This window comes from Notolepis coatsorum, assembly GCF_963971535.1.
Source record: "Notolepis coatsorum genome assembly, chromosome: 17".
Lineage (NCBI taxonomy): Eukaryota > Metazoa > Chordata > Actinopteri > Aulopiformes > Paralepididae > Notolepis > Notolepis coatsorum.
Genome location: NC_140181.1, coordinates 86,410,259 through 86,435,187, shown reverse-complemented (window position 1 = coordinate 86,435,187; position 24,929 = coordinate 86,410,259). Strand labels below are relative to the sequence as shown.

At 41.3% G+C, this 24,929-nt stretch overlaps 1 protein-coding gene across 2 annotated transcripts in view; it reads right to left on the bottom strand.

Moving 5' to 3' along the window:
* Positions 1-1,309: 1,309 nt before the first annotated feature.
* slc2a4rg (SLC2A4 regulator) overlaps positions 1,310-24,929 on the bottom strand; it is a 108,090-nt gene continuing 84,470 nt past the window's right edge. The window contains exons 5-9 of one of the 2 annotated variants that reach the window (XM_084333835.1): positions 19,739-19,839; positions 13,805-14,084; positions 5,401-5,553; positions 3,470-3,597; positions 1,310-2,272 (exon numbers count right to left, since the gene is read on the bottom strand). In XM_084333835.1, the coding sequence (XP_084189961.1) occupies positions 2,161-2,272; positions 3,470-3,597; positions 5,401-5,553; positions 13,805-14,084; positions 19,739-19,839 (774 nt within the window). In that variant the 3' untranslated portion in view covers positions 1,310-2,160. The remainder of the gene's footprint in view (positions 2,273-3,469; positions 3,598-5,400; positions 5,554-13,804; positions 14,085-19,738; positions 19,840-24,929) is intronic. The other variant, XM_084333836.1, reaches the window with a different exon arrangement.

Genomic DNA, 24,929 nt, shown 5'->3' with positions numbered 1-24,929 from the left:
TGGAGCAATATTGCACTATGGTAAAACATCTGATACCATATTTAAATTTTAACATGCATAACAAGAGGATCAACCAATGGGTGGACACGTCGGGCGTTCCCCTGGCGACGAGTAGGGGAACTACCAAAGTGATACTTTAAATGTTTAAAGACATGGGTAGAATTCTCAGAAGAAGAAAAGAAAAGCTGGCTCCAAAGACAAAAGTGCTTTCATTGGGGATGAAGAGAAGGTTTAGGATTAAATTATGTCACTTATATCTAGCTGCTATTTTATATGAATGCAATCAGGGCCAGGGCCAACTATCATTTCACAATATCTTTGTTTTGATGGTACAAAGGTATTTTGACGGTATAGTTTTCCAGTACATATTACAATGCAATATCTTTTTTTTAACGTATTTATCTTGCAATAAAATTGTCATGGTCCTATTTCATTACAAAATGTCTATTTTATTTAACCTTTTAATACTGCTGCAAGGAATATTTGTTTTTATTATTTAAATATACAGTATGTATATATATTCTTTCCTTAATGTGGACAGCGGTATATTAAAAATCCATACCTTTACATGGATCCATGACGGTATACCTTCATATTTGGTACACCTCCCAGCCCTGAATACAATGCTAGTTAATGGTGGTTATTCCAAAGACAACAGAATGGATAAACCTCTGGATATCAAAACCAGAAATTAAAAGTCAGAATGCCTGATTCTCCATCAGGTAGTGATTGTTGGGTTACTACTATGTTATTTACTATGTACACGGTATATATATCCAGTCAGCCTGCAAATGAAAGTTACAAGGAACAGGTATAATTTGTGTTTCATTCATTGTGGTAAGATTACAAAAGCCGGAAGTCGAGAAAAAAAAACTGAAAAGAAACGGAACCTTTCTGGCTTAACTCGTCCAAAATAGCAACGGCCGACTCAAAGCAAGAAAGACAATATTACATGTAAATCCTGCTGATTGCACAGTGCAAACTCCTACTTGCCTCAGCGACTAACGGCTGACGATAAACTCTGTGGGAACTAGACCTCCACTGTCTCTGGAATACACTGTGAATACGCTGTGAATACAGTGATGCTCTGACAAAACCTACTTCTTCAAGGTGCATATTTCTAGGTAAAGATATAGTAAAGAGGAGATGAAGAAATGTTTGTGTCTGTATGTATATATATATATATATATATATATATATATATATATATATATATATATATATATATATATATATATATAACATACATGATTTCTAGAACATTTTTAAAAGTCAAAAGAATCTTTTGTACCACTGTGTTTAAGTGTGTGTCATGCATCTATTCAAATTAGACCCATCTCAAACACCACCCCATTTTCTTGATCCTCCAATCACAACCGTTGCTTCCCTTTGTCCCGAGGAAAACAACTCACTGACTTACATTTACATTTAGTCATTTAGCTGAACGCTTTTATCCAAAGCGACTTACAAGTTCTGTACGACAAGTCATCAGGAAGGGCACAACTTGTTGCTCCTATTGGCTACTGCTTATAACGGGGTAGAGCTTATAAAGAAATGTTGGCTAGAATAGAACAGGCTACAGCAACACTTTTGATTCTATTTGCCTTTGGTAGTTTCACTGTCCATAAAACGGTGACATTTGAAAACAGATATAAGGGTGTGTTATGAAGCGTATAAAAAAAGAAAAAAAAAGTAGGCTAACAAGATCCATCCCAGACGCAGTAGCTTACATGTTAACATTGACCAACAACACTTTGAAAGAGTTTACCAAAAAGCTTATGTGAAGTCTTCGAACATTTGCCCTGAATTGAGGCCAATGAAAAGCAGTTAAAAAAAAAAAACAGAAAACGTTATCTGCAGATTCTGAATTAGGTTACAATGTTCCTGTTTCCATATTCATCAATATAGTAAAAGTGTCTCAGTCTTAGAAGGGGGGGAACAAGTTAAATTTTGTCTTCTTTTTGTTTGTTTTTTACCCACCAGTTTTTGTTTGCGTGTGTCTGGAAACGGAAGCGGTGCCGAGAGCTTCATTGTGATGTAACCAAACCCCCCCCCCATCTCCTTAGTGAATGAATCCACCTCACTGTAGCTGAATGACTGAGGAAGAGTCCATTTCGGTGATGCAGGTGTGTGTGTGTGGGGGAGGGGGGGTGTATAGGATTAGTCGGTGAACCTCTGGCAGGCTTTTTTCCACCGGCAGGCTGTGCACCACATGTCTCTCTTCTCCATGCCGTACACCTTTCTGCATTTCTTTGCTTCTCCCCGTGGTTTCCTTGGAAACAGTCGAGATGATACAGAGTAAGGACATGTGTACACACACACACGCACACACACACACACACACACACACACACACACACACACACATATCCAGGCACACATGTACACCCACAAAGCACTATGCATGTTTGTACAGTGTAAGCCTGCACAATTTGATTATGATATTAAAAACACACAGACATACACTCATATATCCATTCCACACACAAAGCACATATGCATGTTTGTACAGTGTAAGCACACACACACACACACACACACACTAGGGGTGGGAATCACCAGTTTCATCACGATACGATATCGATTCTTTGGACAACGATACGATATTTTCCGATATCACAAAGTCTGCCACGATACGATACGATATGATTCGATTCAGGTGCCTGCGATCGATATGAGACGATATTATATGCCCATTTAACACAATCAGTAACATTTAAATCAACAAAAAAAAAGGCAATGGAAATATCATGAAATTTTTATTTTTGATCTCTTCCAGACATTTAAATGAAAAACAATCTATTGTTTTTAATACAAATAGACCTCCTGATCACTGTTTTTTTGGTTCGTTTTTCTTTTTTTCCCGATATTAATATCCTATCACAGCGCTGTATTTTGGCTGGAAAAGGCATATTGGGAGTCAGAAGGTGCAGTACCGGCCATATCCTGTTAGTGGGGCTATAGAATCCTTCCCAGTCCCTAGTGGACCTCTGCTGCTCTCTCTATCAGCTTAGCTTAGTTAGCTCACGCTAACGCAACGCTAATTTCGGTATTTAACGCGACGTGGGCATAAAGGAATGGCGAGGATGGAAAGCATGTTAGATGCATTTGACCCCTTGTGGGGGAAAAAAACAACAGGCACTTATTTCGGGCAAAATAGGCGGACTCTGAAGCAATGTTGTCTAACGTCTACACACGCTGAGCTGCGCTGAGCTACTGTTGTTGTTGCAGCCAGCCGGGCGGGCGGATATGCTCACGAGGGGATTTTCAAAATAAGAGTATCGCAATATGAATCGATCTTTTTACGTTGCATCGATCCTATTTGATAATTGATAATAGATCGATATATCGATCTGGATCGATGTATTGTCCCACCCCTAACACACACACTCACACTCACACACACACACACACACACACACACACACACACACACACACACACACACACACACACACACACACAGTACCTGGTTCCGGGGGTTGGTTTAGGTGCAGGGCTGGTTAAAGCATGGTTCTTGGGAGCAGTGGTGTGTGCGCTGGGGGCCGGCTGTCTCTTCTCTCCAATGCTTACCGTCCGGACGTGAGCCAGAGGACCCTGCAGGGGTGGGGGGAGAGGTCAACGGTCAAAGCTCAATACGGTAGTATTACACCTCATTCACCTTTATGCTTACAGGCAACAAGGATGATGTCATCGTCTTTTCCACTCCTCGTGAATGCGTGACAGTGAATCCCGAAAGCGAAAGATCAGCCTTTAACACTTTCAGAGCCCAAGCTTAATTCCTTTTTACCCCCTTGAATGCACCACTTCAATGTTAACGTTAATATCGCCTAATCTATGTTTTAAATTATGGCTATGTGTCTAATCTGCCCGTCGCTTATCAAAGACTCATTTTCCAGTCAACATTGTCATAGCAGATTGTTTTTTTATCGCTTCATTTCCGTTTTCTAGCATTTTGAAAAGTACTAGTTTTCACGGAAAAAAGAAGACATTCCATGATAATCGCCCTTTACTGGAATATTCTAGAATGTTGTAATTTTTCGGCCTATTTATGAATCGTTTTCAAATAAACGCTAGATTATCGATAGTATATGTGTACGTATGCACGCTCTGGCCGCAAGCTGAAAATCGATTCTCCTATTTCCTGACCGCTCGCACAGTGAAACAGCCATATCACATAATCACATAAAAGCTTATATCTCCGTGAAAACGAGTCTGATTATCCTAAAACTGGTAACATAGATTCCTTACCTGAGATCAGATGGTATCAAATGGATTATTCCAATTCCTGATCGCCATTCGAAAAAATCGCTCCTTTTATTGATCCACCGTGTATACTGTAAAAACACATAATCCCCGCTGCACTGAGGCTCCAGAGTGAAACTGATCGACGCCGGCTGCGTGAGTGAGAAGTAAAACGTGGATTCCGGGTTTTTTTTTCTCATTCATTTTCATTGAGTTCAATCCAAAAGGGTGAATTACCATCTGGGAGACGATAGGGGGCGCTTTTTTCACATCTAAGCGCCTGGGGTGGCTGAATTTCCAACGGTAGACTCGGTTGATGAAATATGAATTCAGATCGCTAATAAATTTTTTTTTAATAAAAATACTAATATTCTCGTGATGGGCATTCAACCCGCGGGGGGTAAACCAGAGAAAACTCGGGTTGGGCAATCAAAGTGTTTACGATTTATCTTTTGCAGCAAGAAGAATGAGCTGCCGCACAGTTTTGTCCATATAGATGTATTATTTATTGTATCTACTCTAAACAGAGCATGGGTTAATATATGCTTGGTAATTAGCGGGTTATCTCAAAATCACGATGTAATTTGTCAAAATCAAAGTACGGTAGAACAAACGCATTACGTTGTGGCCGTCTTTGCACCCTTTTGTCAGGCCAAAAAACTATTTGCGGAGAGACAAATTTAGGAAATAGGCAACTAAGACTCTAAACTCTAAGAGTAGACTCTACGGTCTCTACGGTAGACTCTAAAAACTACGGTATGGGGAGGACCGGTCAGACCGCACGACAGAATCACAGAAGAGGCCTGGTGACGAGACGAGAGGGAGAGAGAGAGAGAGAGAGAGAGAGAGAGCGGGGGAAACAAGAAAGCAGATGAGAGGGAGAGAAGCAGATGATGAACAGGCAGAGAGAACAGAGGGAGTGAAATAAAGAAAGGCTCGAATAACCAGAGAGAAGAGGAAGACGGCGAAGTCAGAGACAAGGGACGAGGAGAGAGTGATAGAGAGAGAGAGAGGTGTGTGTGTGTGTGTGTGTGTGTGTGTGTGTGTGTGTGTGTGTGTGTGTGTGTGTGTGTGTGTGTGTGTGTGTGTGTGTGTGTGTGTGTGTGTGTGTGTGTGTGAGAGAGAGAGAGGGTGAGGGGGGGAAGCCTGACTCACCGGCGCGCCTCTGAAAGTGCCAGGCGGGGACTGCCAGGACACACTGATGTCCGTCCCGGCGCTGATCCCAATCCCATTACCATTACAGTTAGCGCTAACGCCGCCCGGCCCACTGGGCAGAGAACCCACGGGGGTACTGATCGGAGCCGTCGCCTGGAACGTAGACAGAGGGGGCGTGTTACACAGGAGATCAGATCTCCTGATCATAGATGTCCGACGTTGCATTGATCGCTTGCTCCTTTATATCACCCATATATATATATATATATATATATATATATATATATATATATATATATATATATATACAGTAAATATATATAGTGTTTAGTCTATAGTTTACTTTATAGTCTATAGTTTCTAGCTTACTTATACAGTTAGCATAGCATAGTTTGTATAGATATAATATATATACGTTGTGTATTATATTTCGTTTTATAGTTTTAGTTTATAGCTTACTTATACAGTTAGCATAGCATAGTTTGTATATAAAGAATATACGTTGCATATTATCTTTTTTTTTTGTTTAGTTTATAGTTAGAGTTTATATTTATAGTTTGTATTTATAGTTATAGTTTGTATAGATGGAATATACGTTGTGTATTATGTTTAGTTCTATAGTTTTAGTTTATAGTCTATATAGTTTATAGCTTACTTATAAAGTTAGCATGGCATAGTTTGTATAAAGAATATACGTTGCGTATTATCTTTTGTTTGTGTTATAGTTTATATTTATAGCTTATAGTTTGTATAGATATAATATACATTGTGTATTGTGTTTAGTTCTACAGTTTTATTTTATAGTCTAGTTTATAGCTTACTTATACAGTTAGCATAGCATGGTTTGTATAGATAGAATATACGTTGTGTATTATGTTTCATTTTATAGTTTAGTTTATAGTTATGGTTTGTATAGATAGAATATACGTTGTGTATTATGTTTAGTTATATCGTTTATTTATAGCTTATTTCGTTTAGTGTTCTAGGTTATATTTATAGTTATATTTTGTATAGATGGAATATACATTGTGTATTATGTTTACAAATCTACTACGGTTGAGGAGCTGGGAAAAACAAGCATCTCACGTTTAAATTTTGTATGTATGTATATTTAAAAAAAAAGCTGTGACAATAAAATAAGCTGAATCTGAATATATGCGCTATGGTCGGATCGCGTCTGAGACTATTTATTTAGAAAACACGATCACGATGGCAAAGCTAACCACTTGGGGATGTGTTCGAGCCGAATTGGGGACTGCCCAGACCCGACGGTTAAAACAGTATCCGATAGGGCGGCTAAGTGGCGCAGTGGGCAAGGCGCTCGCCACTAGTGCAGGAGATGCTGGGTTCGAGCTCTCGGCATTGCTACCAGCTTGGCTGGTCGTTCATACTAACACAATTGGCAGTGTTAGGGGTGGGAAAGCTGGTGGGTGGGTCCTGGTCGTTGTAATCAGCGACTCCTACAGTTTAGTCGGGGCGCCTGCTCAGCGAGGAAAGGATCTGAGGGGGGTAATGTGATCCTTCCACACGTTACACCCTCTCAGTGAGAGTCCGCGCTGCCAGGTGAAAAGAAGCGGTTGATTGGCTACACGTGTGTCGGAGGAAGCACATGATAGCCTCCACCCCCTACAGACCGACTGTAGGGGGTAGGTGCGCAGCGACCAGGAAGGGGATTGGGAATTGGCATAACGACTAACATTGGGATGGGAGAAAAACGGAGGAAAAAGGAGGGGGAAAAAGATCCAAAAAAAAAAAAAAAAAAAGTATCCGATGGAGTTGTTTAGTAATTTGGGAACAGTGAAAAAGGACCTATAGGTCGTAGGAAATGTATTCAGCTCGTCAATACAACAATAAAAAATTGCGTGACATGAATGATCAAAGATAAATTCAAATGAATGACCAATGACCATGTTCCTGTAGCCAATCAGAGCACAGCAGCGAGGTGAAAGACAGACGAGATGAAACAGTGCAGTAGCAGACAGAAACAGTTCAGGAAGGGAGGAAATTCAGCCATATCTTTACTATCCTGACCACATAGATTATTGTTATGATTTTATATGCTGTGTGATTTTATATGCCTTTTTTTGTATGTACTCTGTATGTACACTCGACGTGAAACCTCAGTTGCCTTTCGATTTAAATAAAGGTTTGAAATGAAATGAAAATAGATATATACATAATCATTCATCACAACTATCTCCGCCCACAAAAAAACACAGACACAGAGGAGACTCAACGGAAAAAGACATTTGTCGTAGAAGAGGTGTTGATGAGAGCAGAGGAGGAATAGGCGACGCCATATTGGAAATAAAAGAGTGAGTATGGGTTCTATTTTACCTGGAACTTGATTTCCTACACGTATCATTATTTTTGGTGCTTGGTGTGTCTGTGCGTGTGTGTGTGTGTGTGTGTGTGTGTGTGTGTGTGTGTGTGTGTGTGTGTGTGTGTGTGTGACTGACTGACTGACTGTGTGTTTGTTTGTGTGTGTGTGAGACTGTGTGTTTGTTTGTGTGTGTGTGTGTGTGTGTGTGTGTGTGTGTGTGACTGTCAGATGTCTGTCTGTCTGTCTGTCTGTCTGTCTGTCTGTCTGTCTGTCTGTCTGTCTGTCTGTCTGTCTGTCTGTCTGTCTGTCTGTCTGTCTGTCTGTCTGTCTGTCTGTCTGTCTGTCTGTCTGTCTGTCTGTCTGTGTGTGTGTGTGTGTGTGTGTGTGTGTGTGTGTGTGTGTGTCACGGAGGAGGTGCTCTATTTTAAATACATAACAGCAAGAACAGAGAACAATTAACAACAATTAAGAGAAAAAGCAACAGATGATTTTAAATGCCCCAAAATGTAATTTGGTTGAATGAAGGATGTCTCTGGCATTATGTCAAATCAAAAGATTTAATTTGGGTATTCAAACAGACTTATAAATAATGCTGATGTGATTTCTTCTTTGGCTTAATAAAAGGAACCCTTGACTTGACTGACCTGAGCAGACCTAAGGAACTTCATCCAATAGAGAGACGTATGTATTCTGGTTTATGTATACTATCCATATTTTTATATTTAACCCAAGGATGAGAAAAGTTGTTAACTCACGGACTACTAGCTAACTGGCAGGAGCTTTGCAATGTTCCTGTTCTCCTGGAATACCATCAGGTCCATTCTAATTCTCTTATTGTTGCTCTTCTTATGTGCACCGTGTATGTGCCAGACAGGCTTTTGAGTGTGTATGTATTTTGGTTTTAAATCTTTTTATTTTTCATGAGGTTTCACATTCAATCGACAGATCTACAGAATGTTCAGTGTCACTCTCATGAACAATTTTGAAAATGTTTCCTTGTGCTCCCCACTCAATCCATTCTCCCATCTCTCACTCACACACACTGGGACATACACACACGTACACGCGCACACAGGCATACAGGCATACAGGCATACACACACACACACACACACACACACACTTGCCCACGTACAGGCACACACACACACACACACACACACACAAATAAACAAATAAAGAAAAAAAAAAATAAAGAAATAAAGGGACAGTAGGTAAATCATAGGTAAATAAGTAATAAGGAATAAAAGTGAAAATGTCGGTATTGTAAACAGTGACAGTTTATAGCACCCAGTTGCTCACACCCGCTTATCGATGGCTACTCCGACAGGGAAGGGTCCGGGCCGCTGCATGTTCAGCTCCCGTTCCCAGACCCGACCCTGTGGGGGCGGGGTTTGACAGCCATGCGCAGGCAACCAGGCACTTACACGCAGACAAAGAGCCTCAACAGATCAGCTAATCTAATCTGCTAAAACTCCACATCTGTTATATTAGATATGACACATTTATAGGACTACATTATGAGTTTCCAGTTGAGTATAGAGTGGATTCCAAAGTTCTTGAAATAAGTGACCCTGGTTGTGCTTTTCAAGCGTTATCTTTTCTAAGGGAAGAAACTGAGATATTTGTTCTATGAACATATTGAATGTTGGTGAAATTTCATTTTTCCATAGAAGAAGTATACATTTCTTTGCAAAATATGTTATGTATACCAACAGTCTGCATTTATTTTGGTCTAAGTGGCAGTTTGTTATATTATTTAATAGATAGACACATGGTGATAACTCAAATTCCAACTCCATGACAGATTTAGTAAGTAAGTGAATCTTGTTCCAGAAATGCTTCAATTTGCTACATTGCCAGAACATATGCAGAGATGTTCCTTCTTTAATTTTACATCTTGGGCAATTTGGTGAGTTTTCTTTCGAGATTTTGTGCATTTTTACAGGAGTAAGGTAGAATTTATGAATACATTTGAAATTACTTTCTTTGATCTTATTGCTTGTAAAGGGAAAGAAAGTTTGATCACAGATATCTTGCCAATTGTTTTCTTCAAATTTCGTTGCCAGGTCCGTCTCCCAGCATCTTAATAGAGCTGGGAAGACTGTTTGGCATTCATTAGTTAGAATTTCATATAGTTCACTGATTTTACCTTTAATTGTGGATGAGGTAGTTAGTTTTTCTTCCAATTCTGTCATTTCAAAGCTTAACTTGTTTTCTTTAGTAAGTGAACTTAAAGTGCTTTGAATTTGCATATATTTGAGGAAGTCTGAGTTAGGAATGTTATATTCTTCTCTTAGCTCCTGAAATGCTTTTAATTTCCAGTTTTTGTGAAAAAGGTCTTTAAGTTGAGTTACCCCCAAGTGTCTCCACTTGTTTATATCAGTCGAATGACAATATTTTTTAGGTCAGGGTTTTGATGAATAGGTGAATAAACAGAGATGCATTTAGTTATGCCAAACTTTTTCAAGCAATCTTTCCATGCAGATAGGGTATTCACAACCGTGAAATATTGCTTTATATTTTCTATTTTATCAAAATTCTTTATAAAAATAAGAGAGTTTATAGGTAAAGGATCAACCTGTCCCGCTTCTATCTGTATCCAGTGTGAGTCTGGTCCTCCCAATGACCATGATACTATAGTTCGAAGTTGGGCTGACCAGTAGTAGTGTTGGAGATTGGGAAGACCTAGACCACCCATGGACTCAGGTTTCATAAGAGTCAGTAATTTAATCCTTGGTTTTTTATTGGACCAAATAAATTTTGATACGTTTATTCAATATGTTAAAATATGTTATAGATAGGTAGCAGGGTACAGTTTGAAAGAGAAAGTTCAATCTTGGAAGGATATTCATCCTGATGACGTTTATCCTTCCTAGAAGGGATAGGGGTAGTTTGTCCCATCTACCTAGATCTGTGTTAATTTCAATTGTAAGAGGAGTGTAATTTTTTTCAAATAAATCATTTAATTGCGGTGTAAAGTGTACTCCCAAGTATTTGAAGCCTCCTGGTGACCATCGAAATGGGTAGGATTTCTGCATTTCTTTTGTTGGTTTCATATGTAGGAGACATGCGTTCGATTTATTATAGTTTATCTTGTATCCTGAGTACTTTCCAAATTGTTCGATTGTGTTATACAGATGTAATAAGGAGCTTTCTGGTTGCTCAATGTATAGAACAATGTCGTCTGCATATAAAGATATTTTGTGTTCAACCTTATCGATATACACTGCTTTTATGTTAATGTTGTCTCGTACAGATGCAGCCAAAATTTCTATTATTATTGCGAATAATGAGCTTGACATTGGGCACCCCTGTCTTGTTCCTCTCATTAAGAGAAACGGATCAGATGTATTGCCATTAGTAATAACTGCTGCTTTTGGAGTTTGATAAATTGCTTTAATCCACTGGATACAATTTGACCCTATATTAAGTTTATGCAACACGTTGAAAAGAAAGTTCCACTCGACTCTGTCAAAAGCCTTCTCTGCATCCAGAGATAGGAGTAGAGAGAGCATCTGTTTTAGATTCAAATGATTGGTTATATTTAATAACCTTCTGATGTTATCGGTAGCATATCTTCCCTTAACAAATCCAGCCTGATCTGGGTTTACCAATTTCGGCGTGATGGTTTCAAGTCTTTTCGCTAATGCTTTGGTGATAGTCTTATAATCATGATCTAAAAGACTTATGGGTCTGTATGATGAACAGTCTAATGCAGTGGTTCTCAAACTGTGGTACGCGTACCACTAGTGGTACTTGGTGGTACTGCTGGTGGTACTTGAAAACATTTACAAAAAAGCATTTTTTATTTTTATTTTTTTTTGTCAGGCCACTGAACTTAGAAGCAGGCCAGGCCAGTGTTTCTGGTTGCGGTGGCACGATAGTTAGATAACCTAAGTGGGGAACAACCAGGAGATCACTGTGACAGAGAGTAATGCAGTCTAAACAGTCATACATCTTTAATTCAACTTCAGCCCTGATCATAACCATTTATTTTTAGATTTTTTGTAATGTCAGATAAAAAATGAAGTACTCCCACTTTTCTGAAAAGAGTTGGTGTTAAATCTGACATTACAAAAAATGCATCAAAATCTGTGTTGCTGCTAATCATTGACACATGCCTAGCCTGTAATAACCCCCCCCAGAAAAATGGACTTTGCATTTGATATATTGAAAATATTTTACTTTCTTTGTGTTTTTTTTACAATAATTTGTGATGCCATCACACAAACTGGCATTTAAAGGGTAAACATTCAAAAATGTATTGAATATGTGTTTTCTTTTCTTTTTTACAATAATTTGTGATGCCCATCACAAACACTGGCATTTAAAGGGTAAGAATTCAAAAATTCCTGCACCAGAATGCAGGAAATTAAGTTTTTCTAACTAAATGTGTGTGTGTGTGTGTGTGTGTGTGTGTGTGTGTGTGTGTGTGTGTGTGTGTGAGAGAGAGAGAGAATGACGGACAATTGCTTGCTGTGTGAGAGAGAGAGATAGAGAGAGAATTAAGTACATTTGAGAATGTTAGTTATTATGTTCTCAATGCCCCTTGCATTGTATGAGTTGTGTGGAAGCGTTTGCTAGTTCTAGTGCTATCCCTTTGTACATTGTGGCTGTGTCTGACAAAAGTTAACAATAAATAATGGTATTAGGAATACATTTGCCTCCTGCGTGAACTGTGCATAGCTGAATAGACTGTATTTTAACGCCGGTCATATGGTGGTACTTGGAGAGCCAGCTACGTTCTCAGGTGGTACTTGGTGTAAAAAGTTTGAGAACCACTGGTCTAATGGATCCTTACCACTTTTATGCAGTACCGTGATGTTTGCCAAGCTCATTGTTTGAGGAAGTGCCTTATTGCGTCCAAAGTTGTTAATCATTCCCATAAAAATGTGTTTCAAGTCATTCCAGTACTCCTTATATAGCTGTGCCGGGAAGCCATCTGGTCCTGGACTTTTGTCTATAGGCATTGAATTAATTGTTGCTAGTATTTCTTGTTCGGTAAAGGGTGCATTAAGACTCTTGATCTGATTCTGAGAGCTTTGGCATTTTGATACCATCTAAGAATCTATCCAGTTCATCCTGTGTGTAATTACTTTGAGATTTGTATAGTATTTTGTAATACGCCTGGAATGCCTGATTGATTTCTTTTGGATGATATGTGATGTTGCCCTTGAACCGAATTGCTTTTATAGTCCTTTCGGCTTGTTCTTTCTTTAGTTGGTGGGCTAATAGTTTACTGGGTTTGTTGCCAAATTCATAGTGTTTTTGTCTAACCTGATTCATTTGTTGCATGATTATATTTGTAGTCTTGATATTTAATTTGGCTCTGGCAGTTACTAAATGTTTCCAGTTGTCTTCTGTTGCTGCAACTTTATGGAGGGCTTCGCATCTTTCAATTTCTTTTTCTAGTTCTTTTGTGTGTGCGATTTCTTCCCTTTTACTAAATGATGTGTATGAGATAATATGTCCTCTTAAAGTGGCTTTAGCAGCTTCCCAGATTATGTTTGGGTCCATGCTAGGATCATTGTTTTCATCTATGTAATTTTTAATCCATACCTTCATTTTTGATCTAAATGTTTCATCCCTCAGCAGTGTGGTATTGAATCTCCATTGCCTACGAGTGAACTTTTTCTCCATCCAGACGAACGGTCAAGTCAATTCTCGCATGGTCTGATTGTGTGATTGGATTGATACAACAGTTTTTTACCATGTGCAGATGTCTTGAGTAGATCAAAAAGTAATCATGTATGTATTTTGAGTGTGTGTATGTGTGTGTATTTTGTGTGTGTGTGTGTGTATGTATTTTGAGTGTGTGTATGTGTGTGTATTTTGTGTGTGTGTGTGTGTGTGTGTATTCTGAGTGTGTTTGTGTGTGTGTGTGTGTGTATTTTGAGTGTGTGTGTATTTTGTTTGTGTTTCTATTTTGAGTGTGTGTGTGTATTTTGAGTGTGTGTGTATTTTGAGTATGTGTGTGCGTGTATTTTGAGTGTGTGTGTATATTTTGAGTATGTGAGTGTGTGTGTATTTTGAGTGTATTTTGAGTGTGTGTGTGTGTGCGCGCGCGCTACAAGGCACCTGGTAGGCGTGGTCGGTGCGGATGTGGCAGAGGGTGGAGGGAGCTGATTGGCTGAGCAGGGTGGGGGCGTGGCTCGGCTGGCCCCTCAGGACGCTGATGTGCTCGGAGCGCGGGAGGTAGTCGGCGAGCGACGGGGGGAAGACGGGCGGCGGTCCAGCCGTGGTGGGGGAGGTGGGCGTGAGGCTGGACAGACCCTCCGACAGGCTGTCCATGTTCACCTCGATCTCTGAGTAGTAGAAGTCCTCCTCGCCGTCGCTGTAGTCCGAGTCGCAGTTCCGCCTGCGGGGGTGAGAGACAGAGACACTCGTTCATTACCACAACCAGCAGGACGCCAGGACTCTGTGCCCCCCGATGAGCCCCTTTCACGGCTCTGACTACCAACAGCGAGATCTAGAGGGTCTCATCAGTGGTAGGAACTTGTGGCAGTGTGGCAGAGGGACCTGGCGTTCCCTTTTCCCACCAGCAGGTGGCAGTGAGAAACTAGAATATTCTGTGATGGGCTTCAGCTAAAAGGCTGACGTACTTGAGCCTTGTTGCAAGGACACAAAATCCTCCTCCTCCTCCTCTCTGAGAGAGAGGGGGAGAGAGAGCGAGAGAGAGATAGAGAGAGAGAGAGAGAGAGAGAGAGAGAGGAGAGAGGAGAGAGAGAGCGAGAGAGAAGAGGAGAGAGAGAGAGAGAGAGAGAGAGAGAGAGAGAGAGAGAGAGAGAGAGAGGAGGAGGGAGAGAGAGAGAGAGATAGAGAGAGAGATAGAGGGGGAAAGAGAGAGAGAGAGAGGGGAAAGAGAGAGAGAGAGAGGGGAGAGAGAGAAGAGGGGAGAGAGAGGAGGGAGAGGGAGAGGCGAGATGGAGATATAGGAGGGAGAGATAGAGGGAGAGCAAGAGAGGAGGGAGAGAGAGGAGGGAGAGAGATATAGGAGGGAGAGAGAGAGAGATGAGAGGGAGATGAGGGAGAGCAAGAGAGGAGGGAGAGAGAGAGGAGGGAGAGAGGAGGGAGAGAGAGAGAGAGAGGGAGATGAGGGAGGGAGAGAGAGGAGGGAGAGCGAGAGAGGAGGGAGAGAGAGAGGGAGCGAGAAAGAGGGGGGGGGGGGTGTAATAATACTCCAAACACAAGCAGTAGGAGAAACCACAGGATTCTATCTTTCTTTTTAATAACAGAAGACTAATGACTGTGGAGGTAATTCAAAAGGCCTGGAATATTCTGGACGTGCTAGGAGTGCTCCTGATTAGGCATCTAGTAGGCAAAGCCTGTGATGTCACCTCACGGTGAGCCCGACACACTGTGTGTCATCATATATACACCTGGAGGAGGAGGGGGGGGGGGGGAGGAGAAGGAGGAGGAGGGGGAGGGGGAGGAGGAGGAGGAGGAGGATGAGGAGCTTCTCGCTTTGAGTCGAATGTATCAATACTATAACATGAGTAGATATTAGTAGATATCTTTGCTCCCACGCGCACACGCCCGTATTCCAATCCGTACAATAATAATCACAGAGGTATATATTGTCATTTGAAACAAGTTACCAGTGCATTGTCCTGTGGGATTATGCCCCCCGCAGCTAAATTAATTAGTATCCCCCTCAATCTCTCTCTATCTCTCTCTGTGCCAGTCACAGACTGTGTGGATGACTGTCACTCAAAGTGCTTATGGGCGGAGCCAGGCCAACACAGCCTGAAATCCAAAGGGAGAAAAATTATGCTTTTGACTACTTGATTAGAAATATAAAACAATGAATTTTTATTTTTTAAACCTTACAGATGTGTTCAATAGACTCAAAGGAATTGTGTAAAGTTGCCCAAATAGTGCAAGGAATAGCAATGCACGTCCCCTTTAAATACATTTTATTCAAATAAATAGAGCCAAGGACAAAAAGGAAAACTGAGGGAGATGTAGCCTGTGGTAGTAAGAAGTCAGAACATAACATTACTTCTTGCCGGCATAGAATTGTGGATAGTTGTGTATAGTTAATGGGTTATCTGAATTGTAATTATTACCCCTAACATTCTTAATTGATTTAGCAGTGATCCCCACATGTGGTCATGCTAGCCAAACATTTAGCTTAGGCCTTTGGCATTGTTTGTATCTTACAGAAGATAAACAACATTCTGTTGAATAATAACATGTTATGTTTATTTAAATTGTTTAGCAAATACCCTGTCCTATCTCTGTGCTCACACTTGGTTCCTTGTAGAATCTCTGGCTGCCCAACCAGAACTGGGAGAGGCCAAAGCCTTTTCTGGAGGGGAGATTTGGAAGGTACCAAGTGTGGTAGAGTACAGAGGGGGGGGGGGGGGGCTTTCATAATGAGAAGGGAATAGACTTGTACAGTGCCCTAAACATTGTTTAGTGTTTTATAATGGTAGGTCAGAGTGATGTATCCATGTTGTACATAATTATTTAAGGTGTAAAATAATGTCTGTATTGCTTAATTGATTGTTTGTGATTTTGGTTTGTCTCTGTAAGGAGCTTCCAGGATAAAGCCTGGGATAGAAGCTCCTCTCAGGTCGATGTAGAAGTAGAAGCAGGCTTGGAAGAGAGACAGCCTTGCTGGAATTAGTTCCCATAGCTGTTGTGTGATATTTTGTTTGTATGAAAAGTTTAATAGTTTTGTATTTTTTGCTCTTATTTTCAAATGACATTTCTTTATATGTAAATGCTACGTTATTGTAATTAGTTGTGCTGCAGCCTGATTTTCCACTGGTGAACAAAAGAAAAGAGAAAATAAAAACAAACCACTGGGTGATGACAACCTGCCTCAGACTGTATTTTTCCACCACTTGGCCACTTGTTTTGTGTAAACTGTGTACCTTGTGTTGTATTTGTATTAGAATTGTATTTACATTACTTTTATACTTTGGTCAACCTCGGATGTTTTTAAATGTGCTATATAAATAAATCTGACCTTGACAGCTCAATGAAACGATAAGGTAACAGATAAGAAAAGGTACTGCTATTTTCCATCGTGGAGTTGTAATTAACACAACACAAGGCTTCATTGTCCCCGATGACAACGAATCATTGGTGGCCATATTTACAAATCATCTGTTTTCTTTTTGGTGAAATGCCCCTTTAAAGGAACACGCCAAATGTTTGGGAAATTAGCTTATTTGCCATCTACCCTGGAGTTAGACAAGCAGATACATACCCTTTTCTTCTCTGTACATGCATTAGGCTTAGGGAACAGCCGCACCGTTCGCCTAGCTTAGTGTCATTCACTGGAAGTAGGTGTGCCAGTGTAGCCTAGTTCCCAACAGTCACTCCAAATACAACTCCAAAACGTTCCTTTAAACGTGTTGTGACCTGTGTATTTACCACATGGAGTTGCCTCGACACCCCGACTCTGAACCTGTTTGGATGTTGGAGCGTCAAATTAAGACGCAGCGACCAAATCAATGCTGTTTGAGGAGATTACTTGACTGTTTATTTGTGCACACGATCCTAATCACTGACCTGTTTTGACACTTTATTTATTCAGGGTTGGACATTTTGCTCAGTTATTCCAAGTTTGTAATGACTGCCCTACCCAACTAGTTAAAAAACATTTATCAAATTACAGCAAGTTAGAAAGAGCTCTAGTTCTTTATCTTTTTGCCATCGGATAGTAGGGTAAAGGGGCGACAGTGACTCAGGAAGTAGAGCAGTTGTCTGGTAATCCGGAGGTTCTCGGTTCGATTCCCGCTCCTCCCAGGCAGCCTGTCCTTGAGCAAGACACTTAACCCCTAATTGCTCCCGATGAGCAGGTTGGCACCTTGCATGGTTGCCTCTGCCGTCGGTGTGTGAAATAAATGTGTGAGTGAATGGGTAAAATGTGAGGAACAAATTGCAAAGCGCTTTGGATAAAAGTGCTATATAAATGCAGCCATTTACCATTTAGGCTACAATGTCAGGGAGAAATCCTGCAGTTGAGACAATTATGGACTATTTATGAATTATGAAGATTTGAACGTTCACTCACTCAGAATTAGGAATGCACATTTGAAAGACATTTACAAATGGACTTATACTCCTGTTGTCATAAAATGGCACATTTGCGAGTTCATTTCCCCCCAAGATTCAATCACAGCATGATCTGCATTTAACTGTCATGGATGGGCATATTAGAGCAGAATGGTAAAATATCATGTTAAGCTCAAACCGATGTTCTGTCATTTATTTGCCTCATAACGTCTTGCTGGTTGTGCTCATGCGAGGGTCAGTGGCTTCTCTCCCAGTATCAACACGTAGCCCAGGGGCTAGCGGTGATTTACCTGCTAAACTACAGGCTACCAAAAGTATCACAGCTACCCCAGGGCCTTAACCCTTTCACTGCCACACGACAGAAGGTTAACCCTTTACTATCACACAACCGACGGTCGCCGGCTGTTGTGTGGCAGTGAAAGGGTTAACCTTCTATGAATTGTCGCAGTGAAAGGGTTAACCGTTTTGGTAGTGCGGCAGTGAAATGGTTAATGATGAAGCGTATCTGACTGACTGTATTTCTGGCTGTAGTTACATTAAAAATAAAGAGTATCTGACTGACTGTATTTCTGGCGGTAGTTACATTAAAAATAAAGAGTATCTGACTGACTGTATTTCTGGCGGTAGTTACATTAAAAATAAAGAGTATCTGACTGACTGTATTTCTGGCGGTAGTTACATTAAAAATAAAGAGTATCTGACTGACTGTATTTCTGGCGGTAGTTACATTAAAAATAAAGAGTATCTGACTGACTGTATTGCTGGCAGTAGCTATATTTGCAGAAGCCATGTCCTTCAGTTTCACTAATCAGTTTCACCCAGTAAAGTTAATCAGTTTCCATTCGGTTTCAGTTATCTTTATATCAAGGTCTACATGCCATCACCCAATGTTTACTTTATAGACCTGGCAGTGGTGTTTATACCCTGCTTTTCAAACTGCCATCAGCCTTTCAAGTCAAGAGTTTTATTTGTCACGGCATACAAGGCATACAGTGAAATGCGGGTGGTCATGCCCACAGCGATTGTGAAATAATACAAGTAATAATAATACAAGTAAAAAGAGTAGCCTTTACAGTGGTGTTTATACTCTGCTTTTCAATCTGCCATCAGCCCTTACATGGGTGTCACTCTATACCCTGCTTTTCAATCTGCCATCAGCCCTTACATGGGTGTCACTCTATACCCTGCTTTTCAATCTGCCATCAGCCCTTACAGGGGTGTCACTCTATACCCTGCTTTTCAATCTGCCATCAGCCCTTACAGGGGTGTCACTCTATACCCTGCTTTTCAATCTGCCATCAGCCCTTACAGGGGTGTCACTCTATACCCTGCTTTTCAATCTGCCATCAGCCCTTACAGGGGTGTCACTCAGTCTATACCCTGCTTTTCAATCTGCCATCAGCCCTTACAGGGGTGTCACTCTATACCCTGCTTTTCAATCTGCCAGAAACCAGCCCCACCATGCAGGTGGAATAAATCCCACACCCAAACAAATAAGATGCACAGTTCTGATTGGATGATCAAGAAAAGAGGGTGGGGTTTGAGATAAGGCAACTCTGAGAGACTCCTTCTTTTTTGGTGGTGATCATAGGTGACTGGTCAGCAGGGGTTAGAAACAGGGCCGGGTCTTGTTTGAATTCGATTCCGGAAAAAACACACACGATACTTTAAAATTATTCTGGGCCAATTACTTTTTTTGTCTCCCTTTTTTTCTTTTATAAATACCTCATGCAAACACTGAATCACCAATTTAAATGTGGTGAATAATACCATCTCTTGTTCTATCAGAGAACTGTAGTTACCTTTGTAATTCTCGCTCTATTCCCCCTGTCTGGTCTCTGAAAACCTGGGGGGGGGGGCAGCCTCTCAGGTCTAACATATGGAGTGTGTGTGTGTGTGTGTGTGTGTGTGTGTGTGTGTGTGTGTGTGTGTGTGTGTGTGTGTGTGTGTGTCTGCCCAGTTTCCATTCCTGTGACTCACCCCAGGTGGACGGTGCGGATGTGTCGCTGGATCCCTGAGGAGGTGCTGAGGACCTTGTCACAGTTCTTCCACAAGCACTTAAACATCACCTTCATCGAGTTCTGAAACACAGAGAAAGCACCATGAAGCTGCAGCCTCCCAGACGCACCAGCCTGCAGAAACCTCGTTATCTGACTCAAATAGTAGTTGCCAATAATTCATTTTATTTATTCATTCATTTATTTGAACCTGCTTGGTAGCATCGGATGGCTGTTTGTGAGTGTCAGGTTGGTATGTTGTCAGTCACGAAACAGTATACTGAACTGAAATAGTCTAAATGACTTCGCTCTAATCATGTGTAGTCCTATATGGTAAACGCCACGCATTTGGTACTCCAAGCAGGTCAAGCCATGAATTATTTCCAAATACAAACAAGTCAACATTTTAAGAACTGAGAAAATCCGGTATTATTTTCTCTTTCTTTTCTCATCATGTAGGCCTATTGGTTTGGATTAGGCTAGTCTGTAATAGCAGTGTTACTCTGTATTTAGGCATCCACATTACTTGACCAAACATATATATTTTTTATAAATACAAATAAAACGCATTTAGTTCATCTTCACATATCAGTGACTACAAATAAAAAAACTGAAAGTGTCTGTGCAGTGTGCAGACAGCAGAGCTCAGGTCTGTGCAGCGTGCGTGATTTTTTTTCGTAGCCGCAGTTTGCGAAGACGCTCTCTGATTGGCTAGCCCGCGTACAGCGAAGACCCTCTCTGATTGGTTTAGCTCCGAAGGGCTCTGGGATAGAAATGTCCGCCTTGTATATATATATTCTCTGCTTCGAAGTGGTTATGCGTTGGCCCTCTTTCGAAGTGGGTTATGCTTAGAGTTTGGAATCAGGGCTGGTGGTCCATCGCCCTGCTCTAAAAATAAACTCTAAGCATAACCCACTTCGAAAGAGGGCCAAAGCATAACCACTTCGAAGCAGAGAATATATATGTACAAGGCGGAAGAGCCCTTCGGAGCTAAACCAATCAGAGAGGGTCTTCGCTGTACGCGGGCTAGCCAATCAGAGAGCGTCTTCACAAACTGCGGCTACGAAAAAAAATCACGCGTGCAGCGTACAGAGTAGCTTAAGTTTCACTTTCACTTTCAAATGACTAGAGTAGATTTAACTTCACCACGTGAAGCAGAGAAAAAAGACTCTAGAGACGAGACGATGTGACAGGTTACACAACGACAGCGGCAGCAGCTCGACTGGAGAGAAGCTCAGAGGACCAGACCAGCAAAAGTATGCTTGCGCAATGCACTAAATAACGTCATCTTTGTCTGTCTAACAAATGGATAATCCTCACTGAAAATGAATTAAAAACAGTCGTAGATGGACAGACACAATGGATCAATGTAGCCACTAGTAGTATTTGAAGATCAAAGTAAGCGCTCTACGGATGGACTAATGGACTGCATTTATATATAGTGCTTTTATCCAAAGCGCTTTACAATGTATGCCTCACATTCATTCACACATTCACACATCCACGGTGGAGGCAACCATGCAAGGGAGCAGTTAGGGGTTACGTTTTTTGCCACCCGACCGCCATCCCCACCCAGATATTGAGCGTCATTTTATAAAATGTCCGGTGTCACGAGTAATACCGGTTGTTATGAGTTTATTATTCATGAGGAATTTCACGTCACTGCGGCAATACCCCGGGGTCATGAATCAATGTCTTTATGTAAGTGGAAAATGTCAGCTGTAGGGGTGAATTCTTGTTCGACTAATAAATCAGCAGGACTTTGTCCAACTAATCAATTGGTTGATTTAATCAACAAATCTGTCAAATTGTGTTTCCCTACATGCAGTCATGGAGAAGGACCTCTTTAAATGTAGTGCTTACCAAAGATGTGAGTAGCATTTTTCAGTAAGTAACTCATTAAGCATGGAAAAAGAATAATCGACTAAGATGGGACAGTCCTTACATAAAAAAAAAGGCACACAACATTTGGAGGTTGCATCAGGAATATTAGTTTTAAGTAGCAACACACAATTTGTGTGTGTATATGTGTGTGTGTGTGTGTGTTTGTGTGAGAGAGTGTGTGTGTGCGTTTTCACGCACGCACACACACACACACGCACACACACACGATGCTCGGCAGGGGATTGGGGGCCAGTCTACAAGGGGCCAAACACTACACCCCATTAGGCTGCTATTAGGCCTGCATGGCTATGAATATAGGAACTTGAGATGACACAGGTTAGAGGCAAAACCCACACAGAGAGAGAGAGAGAGAGAGAGAGAGAGAGAGAGAGAGAGAGAGAGAGAGAGAGAGAGAGAGAGAGAGAGAGAGAGATAGAGAGAAAGAGAGATAGAGAGAGAAAGTGGCAGAAAGAGAGTCAGAGAGAGAGCTAGAGGGAGACAGAGAGAGAGAGAGAATGCTGAAACACTATACCTCTCTCACTGCCTCGGCATTGCTTTCATGTTGCTTGACAGATTGACTGGCAGAATAACTGTAATGCGTTGACCTCTCCCTCACCCCCATACACACAAAATGTCATAATCCCACAGCAAATACCTTAGCAGGAGAGTGTTTAACTGCACTTAATTTCTAGTGTGCATTCCCTCTCTCTCTCTCTCTCTCTCTCTCTCTCTCTCTGAACGCTTGCTCAAATCTGATCTCTAATCTGATTTAAAAACAATAATATAATAAGATGCCCATTATAATGTCCAATAAGAAATCCTTCTTTTTTCATGTTGCAGAATCTAAGAAGATAGATAGATAGATAGATAGATAGATAGATAGATAGATAGATAGATAGATAGATAGATAGATAGATAGATAGATAGATAGATAGATAGATAGATAGATAGATAGATAGATAGATGGATAGATGGATAGATGGATGGATGGATGGATGGATGGATGGCTGGCTCGATGGAGTAGAATGGAGTGATGGATGGAGTAGAGCGATGGAGTGGGTGTTTTTATTAGAATGTATTTTCACGCTGAACAGATCAGCACTTGGCAGCGCTTCCACAGGCATGTTGGGACCTGACTCAGTGCTAATGAAAGACGGTGGGTGTGTCACTCTCACTACCTTTCAACAGCCTCCAAGGAGAGAGAGAGAGAGAGAGAGAGAGAGAGAGAGAGAGAGAGAGAGAGAGAGAGAGAGAGAGAGAGAGAGAGAGAGAGAGAGAGAGAGAGAGAGAGAGAGAGAATCGTCAGTGATTATGTTAACCCTCTCCTACCAAACTCTATCCCTGAACTGCTTGTTGAGGGAGCAGGCCATTAGACCGATAGCAGCTATAACCATGTCCTAGTCTAGCTCTTATATAACCAGACCCCTTCCTGCATGCGTAATGATTATACTGTTTGGCAAAGCCGCTCGTCAATCCAACAAACAATCACAGATCACTTAAGTGTTTTTCTTGCCTCTTAATGCCGTTACAGTAAGACTTTGATGATTAACACGCTTAATAATCCTCTTAACACGCTGCATTTTGCTGAATCAAACAGCCTAGACTAGAGAAGTGGTTCCCAGCCTCTTTCTAAAGGGACCCCTATTTTACCATTGTATACACCAGCGGTTCTCAAACTACGAGTCGCGACCCAAAGTGGGGTCGTGGGTAGGTGACATTGCCCATTGGCAAGTTGTAATTTCTTTAAATTAATACTTTTTTTTATAAAAATTATGTTCTGGCAACATATTTTGGCTAAATATGCCTAGTTTTATAAATGTGTATTGACAACATAGTGCTGTAATTAAATGTTCTAATAAATATGCATGATCAAGTTCAACAACGTGTGCTTTTATTTTGATATTCCTTAATTCCACGTTGAAATTGTGTGAAAAGTGTGGGGTCGCCAAAAAAAATCCTAAATAAAATGGGGTCGTGGTATAAAAATGTTTGAGAACCATACACTGATGACCCCCACCCACATACTTAATTTTCATTTTAAACCTTTATTTAAACTCGAAAGGCAACTATGGTTTCCCTCATTTACAGTCAGGTTGAGTGTACATACAGAAATAAGCCACAAAAAGTGCGGCTGGGTGGCGCAGCGGACTAAGCGCTCGTCACCAACGCGAGAGACACTGGTATCGAATCCGGCTGTCACCGTTGCCTTCGGCTTGGCCGGCCGTCATACTGGTTCAATTGGCAGCGGGAGGGAAGCCGGTGGGGTGGTATTCTGGTCGTTGTAAACAGCGACTCCTACAGGTCGGTCAGGGTGCCTGCACAGCGAGGGAGGGAGATGGTGAGGGTAGTGTGACCTCCCACACATTACACCTCACCAATGAGAGTCCGCGCTGGCAGGTGAAAAGATGCTGCTGGCTTTCTCCTATGTCTCGGAGGAAGCATCTGATAGACTTCAGGGCTCCCTAGACCGACCACTGGGGGGCACATGGGAGCAAGGAAGGGGCGGGGGGAATTGGCATAACGACTAAATTGGGATGGGAGACAAACACAGAAAAAACAGGAGAAGAAAAAGTGGATAAAAAAAAAAGAAATAAACCACAAAAAAGGACATAAAATCACACAGCATATAAAATCCCAACAATAACACAAGTAAGGATAACAATTAAATTTAAAACACGTACAATTTGATTGACAACTTGAATATCAAGCTTTAAGGACTGTTGGAGTTCATTCCATGAGCTAGAGGGCATCATAGCAAAATGTAGATTTGTTCAGAGCAAACTCTGGGGACCTTAACTCATTCCCCGCCAACAACGATTATACTCGTTATTGGCCGCCAATCGTTGAACGGCAACAACGAGTATACTCGTTATTTGATTGTTATTTCTTTCATTACAGGCCCACTGACTCGGGGACCGGGTTAACATTGGGAATCGCATTGAGAATGCCTAGGTGCAATACCGGCCGCATCACACTAGACGGCGGTATCGAGCACCCTTTCTAACATTGTATCCTGGGCTGTGGGATGGCCAAGGGTTTCGGGTTAAATTTGTCCTTGTCGGGCAAGACAAACGGTTCTGCCGGTTACATTGAAGCCCGTCAAATATGCCCGATCCATATGTTATGGTGGATTATGCCGTCGAGCAAATGGACATTGGATATACCAGATGGCGATCAAACAATTGGAATATTCTTTTTGGATTACTCCCGGCCACAGGTAAGGGCGATTTGACGAAAATGTTTGCTTGATACTGTAATGCTTTCATACCGCTGATAACGGCTGATAACCG